Source organism: Physeter macrocephalus, chromosome 8 (assembly GCF_002837175.3).
Source record: "Physeter macrocephalus isolate SW-GA chromosome 8, ASM283717v5, whole genome shotgun sequence".
Lineage (NCBI taxonomy): Eukaryota > Metazoa > Chordata > Mammalia > Artiodactyla > Physeteridae > Physeter > Physeter macrocephalus.
The window spans coordinates 81,306,226-81,311,982 of NC_041221.1; the positions used below are offsets into that span (position 1 = coordinate 81,306,226).

Sequence of the window (5,757 nt, forward strand, 5' to 3'; positions counted from 1 at the left end):
GAGAATTCTCTTAGCAAAAGCTATCTATTATTTGTATATCCACAGTGCCTAATATGATGATACACAGTACATTTTGATACCCCTAACTATTATGGACTAACCACTTAAAAGATTTAAAAGGATGAACGTTTGAATTTTCTTCTCTAGTTCCATATTTCTCTGGTATAGACATGTGAACAAAATGTACTTTCTAGCCATCTCTTAAAAATTAACTAATTGCTTAATTTGTTCTGTTTGCAATGATTGTCTCCTTAACAACATTTTTTTACTTTTGAATTCTTTGGGGAAAATAGGAACTGTTGGCATAAGCATTTTTTGACCACAAGAAAGGCTGGAAATCTTGTTGCTGACATTGATATCTGAGATGGGAGGGTGAGGATTCACATTTAAGGGTGGCAGAAATCCTGGTCTGGTTTGTGTACTGCTGTGATCTAAAGGGAAAGCTCCTGAACCACGCCTTTCTAAAAGGGCATGATTTCTCCTGCTCAGGGGACCTGGTGGGATATTCTCCAACAATTCTTTGGATCCTGACAACAAAGAAGAAGATGGTGAGAGGATCTTTTTCTTTCCTATAAGTGTTTTGCCATCATCTAAAGTTGCAGGGATGAGACCAGCTGAGAGCTGGGAATCAGAGCTATAGTGATTTGCTCCTGAGTTTCTTTTTTGAATTATACTTCTTAAGGTGGAAGTAAATATTGTCTGGTTAGAGTCTGGGTCCCGGTCAACTGGGATGTCAATGCATTGCTGATTTCCTTCTGAAAAAAATGATTGATAATTTATTTCCTCATATGACATCTTTCTTGAGCTGGCCTGATCAAAAGCTCTTAACAAATGTGCAGTGTCTTTTATATCAATACTTTGGTGCCTAGTGATGAATCGCTTGGAAAGTGCCAGCCCATTGGTTTTGTAGGATAATTCTTCCTCTGGAGTAATATCCTGGAGCTCCTCTTGTAAGGAGGCCACTCTGTTCTGGTGCATTAATGAGGGGGTACTCTTGATCCAGTGTGGAGCCTGAGGTAGCTTGGGCCCGTTAGGGGCCACACAAGGCTTCCTCAAGGGGGAGCTTGGGTCCCCCATAGCATCACTGCTTCCTGTGGGTTCCAGATCTTTAAAGGCAAAAAGTGTCATTTCAGTTTCAGAAGAATGTGATAGTGGCAATGAGGCTGTTTTTAAGTCTATTTCTGAAGGAGTGGCACAGGTGGCTGGGGAATAACACTCATCCATATCCACAGGAGGCATATTTAAGTACTGTTTGGTAGTGTGCCTGCCAGAGGGCGATTTTGCTGTCGTTATGATAATGACCTCTTTCCCTTTTGCCTTGCAAGCACTAAGTAGGACTTTCAGGGTCTCTCTGTCTTCTGAATTTATAGCATAAACGAGGGCCGAGTAACTAGAGTGGTCTTGCAAGCTGAGGTCAGCCCCACTCTCTAGGAGCAAAGCAACAACTTCAGGACCAGCTTTTTCTAAGCAAGCATGCATCAAAGCAGTTTTCCCAGATTTGTCCTGTATGTTGGGATCAGCATTGTTTTCTAATAGGTATTTAACCATTTTGGCTTTACTGACACTCTGGTGGTCAACATGTTTGGTCTTACAAGCAATCATTAAAGGTGTTTCCCCTCGGTCATTGCTCTCATTAATGTAGGCGCCGCCTTCCAGCAAGAGTCTTGTAAGGCGAAGCCGGCTCTGATGGACCGCTTTGATCAGGGAATTTCCATCACTGGAAATTTCTATACCTTCATCCATCTTCAAAAGTCAGAATCAATACCTGGTTAGCAAAGAAGATGAAGAATAAAAGATTAGCCTGAATCAATGTCCCAATTTACATTCATGTTGTTATTCACGATTTCTGAAATATGTATAGATAAAGAAGACATAAATAAGATTATGTTATTAATAAATATAGAGAAAAATTTGAAAAATTTAGAATAGTAACAACCTTTAGGGAAGTTCGAACTAAAATTTACTTTCCCAAAATCTTCATTGAATATTTATGACATAACACTAGCCTAGTACTCCTCTAAATCCCACATCAATTAAACAATAATCCAGGGCTTCCCTGGTGGCACAGTGGTTGAGAGTTCACCTGCCGATGCAGGGGACGAGGGTTCGTGCCCCGGTCTGGGAAGATCCCACATGCCACGGAGCGGCTAGGCCCGTAAGCCATGACCGCTGAGCCTGCACGTCCGGAGCCTGTGCTCCGCAACAGGAGAGGCCATGGCAGTGAGAGGCCTGCGTACCGCAAAAAAAAAACAAAAAAAAAAAAAACAACAACAAAAAAACAAAAACAATAATCCACTTAGTTTCCACCTGTGAAAAATATTTTTAAAATAATATTAAAATGCAAATTTAAGCAAAAAAGCCAAAATTCTGTGCAACTGAATCAACTAAAATAGAGCATGTTTATGATAGCTTAATACAAAAAACTTCTTAGTATTAATTACTTAAACAGTTAAATAATGCAATTAAGATCTAAATTTTCAATTTGAGGGGCATTTTGATGTTTCTTTTAAAGGATGAAAAATATATGGACTACAAGATGTTAAAATAACTGACATAATGTCTGGAATTCACACTGAGATAGGAATGGTGAGCATGCGATTATGCAGTTTTCTTGATTCCATTACTTAAATTGTACACTGACTAGGTTATGGGGTTAGCAACATACTACTGAGTTAAATTTTGACAGTTGCTCCAAAAAAGTTTTCTAGGCTAGAAACAAGCGAAGACATATAGACTTTAAAAACATTTTATTATCATTAAAACTGAAAATTATTTATGTTTAATTTATTTAAATAATTTAGATTCAGGATTTCCCTGGCGGTCCAATGGTTAGGGCTCTGTGCTCTCACTGCTGAGGGCCTGGGTTCAATCCCTGGTCGGGGAACTAATATCCCACAAGTCATGCGACATGGCCAATAAATAAATAAATACATACATACATAAAAATTTAGATTTAAACTTATTCAACAGATAATTTCATTAGGTGATAAGAATTATGTCCTTATCGAGAGCCAAGGAAATGTTAGTCTTGTAACAGTCCTTAGAGCTGGGGAGAAAAATCAAATAAAAGTTTGTATAATATTTAAATCTATTTCATTGAATTGTGTAGCTTTGAGAAATCAAGAAGTATTAGTCATTCTACTCATTTACTTTTAAAATAAAGAATATGGGACATGAATTTCTATTGTATAGTAGAATAGATAAGGGGTCCCCAATCCCCGGTCCACGGACCAGTACCAGTCTGTGCTGTGGCCTGTTAGGAAGCAGGTCGCACAGCAGGAGGTGTGTGGCCGGCAAGCAAGCGAAGCTTCCTCTGTATTTACAGCAGCTCCCCATCGCTCACATTACCGACTGAGCTCCGCCTCCTTTCAGATGAGCGGCGGCTTTAGATTCTCAAAGGAGCCTGAACCCTACTCCGAACTGTGCATGCGAGGGATCTAGGTTGCACTCCTTATGAGAATCTAATGCCTGATGATCTGAGGTGGAGCTGAGGCAGTGATGCTAGTGCAGGGGAGCGGCTGCAAATACAGATTATCATTAGCAGAGAGGTTTGACTGCACAGAGACCATAATAAATCAATTGCTTGCAAACTCATATCAAAACCCTATCAGTGAGTGGCAAGTGACAATTAAGCTGCATCTGGTGGCAGGCTTTATAGTGGCAAGTGATTTGATGTACTTCAATTGTACAGCTGCATCTGGTGGCAGGCTTTAAGTCAGAATCTGATACTTATTTTAGTCCATGTGTGGCCCACCCATTATTTTATTTACCACTTCCGTCCGCACCTCTTTCCCGCACTGCACACTTGTCTCAGTCACAGTTTTGGTAAGCCCGCAAGCTAACCCTAGCCAAAATGAGTAAAAAACAAACGTTGCTGGAGAGCTTCTTTGAAAAGGGGAAAAGACACAATGATGAGACAGCAGAAGACTCTTAAGACTGCCAACAAAAAGAAAGCTGCATTTAAAAGAAAATACCAAGAGTCTTACTTAAATTACAGGTTCACTGCAACAGGTGATTCACATTCTTCAGGCCCTCTCTGTATAATATGTGGCTGGCTATCCAAGGAAGCCATGAAACCTTCAAAACTGCTTTGCCACATGGAAACCAAGCACCCTGCATTAAAAGACAAGCCTTTGGACTTTTTCAAAATAAAAAAACGTGAACACGAAAAACAGAAGCAATTATTGAAGGCCACCACTTCATCAAATTTGTCTGCACTGAAAGCATCATTCTTAGTGGTTAACGGCATTGCTAAAGCTAAGAAGCCCTTTACTATTAGTGAAGAGTTGATCCTGCCTGCTGCTAAGGACATTTGTCATGAACTTTTAGGAGAGGCTGCAGTTCAAAAGGTGGCATGTGTTCCTCTTTCGGCTAGCACCATAACTAGATGAACTGATGAAATAGCAGAGAATACTGAGGCACAATTGTTAGGCTTAATGAGTCACCGTAGTACGCAATCCAGGTTGACAAGTCTACCGATGTTGACAATGCAACAATGCTTGTTTTTGTGTGATATATTTTTCAGGAGGATGTGCATGATATGTTATGTGCACGTTTTTTGCCAACCAACACCACAGCTGCAGAACTATTCAACTCTTTGAATGATTGCATATCAGGAAACTGAATTGGTCATTTTGTGTTGGTATATGCATGGGCAGAGCAGCTGCCATGACTGGATGGCTTTCTGGTTTCACTACTTGAGTCAAAGAGGTTGCTTCTGAATGTGAGTCTATGCACTGTGTCATCCCTAGAGAAATGCTGGCTAGCCGAAAAATGTCACCTGAACTTAACAACATTTCCCAGGATGTGATTAAAATTATCAACCACATTAAAGTACATGCCCTTAACTCATGTCTGTTCGCACAGCTCTTTGAGGAGATGGACGCAGAGTACACAAGTCTTTTCTTAATACACAGAAGTGAGATGGCTTTCTAAAGGTAGATCACTGGCCAGAGTTTTTGAGTTATGACAGCCGCTCCAGAGATTTCTTTTAGAAAAACAGTTACCACTGGCGGCACATTTCAGTGACACAGAATGGGTCACAAAACTTGCTTACTTGGGCTTCCCTAGTGGCACAGTGGTTGGGAATCCGCCTTCCAGTGCAGGGGACACGGGTTCGAGCCCTGGTCCGGGAAGATCCCACATGCTGCAGAGCAACTAAGCCCGTGCGCCACAACTACTGAGCCTGCGCTCTCTGTTGTGGCCTCTTCCGGTGCGGAGCACAGGGCTCCGGACGCGCAGGCTCAGCGGCCATGGCTCACGGGCCCAGCCGCTCCGCGTCATGTGGGATCTTCCCGGACCGGGGCATGAACCCGCGTCCCCTGCATCGGCAGGCGGACTCCCAACCACTGCGCCACCAGGGAAGCCCTGGCCAGAGTTTTTGAGTTACGAGAGCCACTCCAGAGATTTCTTTTAGAAAAACAGTCACCACTGGCGGCACATTTCAGTGACACAGAATGGGTCTCAAAACTTGCTTATTTGTGTGACATATTCAACCTGCTCAATGAACTCACTCTGTCACTTCAGGGGGAATGGATCCACGACCCATTTGTGAATAAGCCAGGTGAATCGACTTTGTCTGTGTTAGAAGAGGATCAACTGCTTGGGATCGCAAATGACGGTGGCCTTAAAAGTATGTTTGAGACAACTTCAAATCTCCATACATTCTGGATTAAAGTCAAGGTGGAATATCCTGAGACTGCCACAAAAGCACTGAAAAGCCTGCTTCCATTTCCAACATCCTATCTTTGTGAAGCA

The 5,757-nt window shown here is 41.9% G+C and overlaps 1 protein-coding gene across 1 annotated transcript in view; it reads right to left on the minus strand.

Annotated features, from left to right (window-relative positions):
- Window positions 1-201: 201 nt before the first annotated feature.
- ANKRD34B (ankyrin repeat domain 34B) overlaps window positions 202-5,757 on the minus strand; it is a 25,131-nt gene continuing 19,575 nt past the window's right edge. Inside the window, exon 4 of the mRNA XM_007111456.2 lies at window positions 202-1,765. Within this exon, the coding sequence (XP_007111518.2) occupies window positions 202-1,743 (1,542 nt within the window). The 5' untranslated portion in view covers window positions 1,744-1,765. The remainder of the gene's footprint in view (window positions 1,766-5,757) is intronic.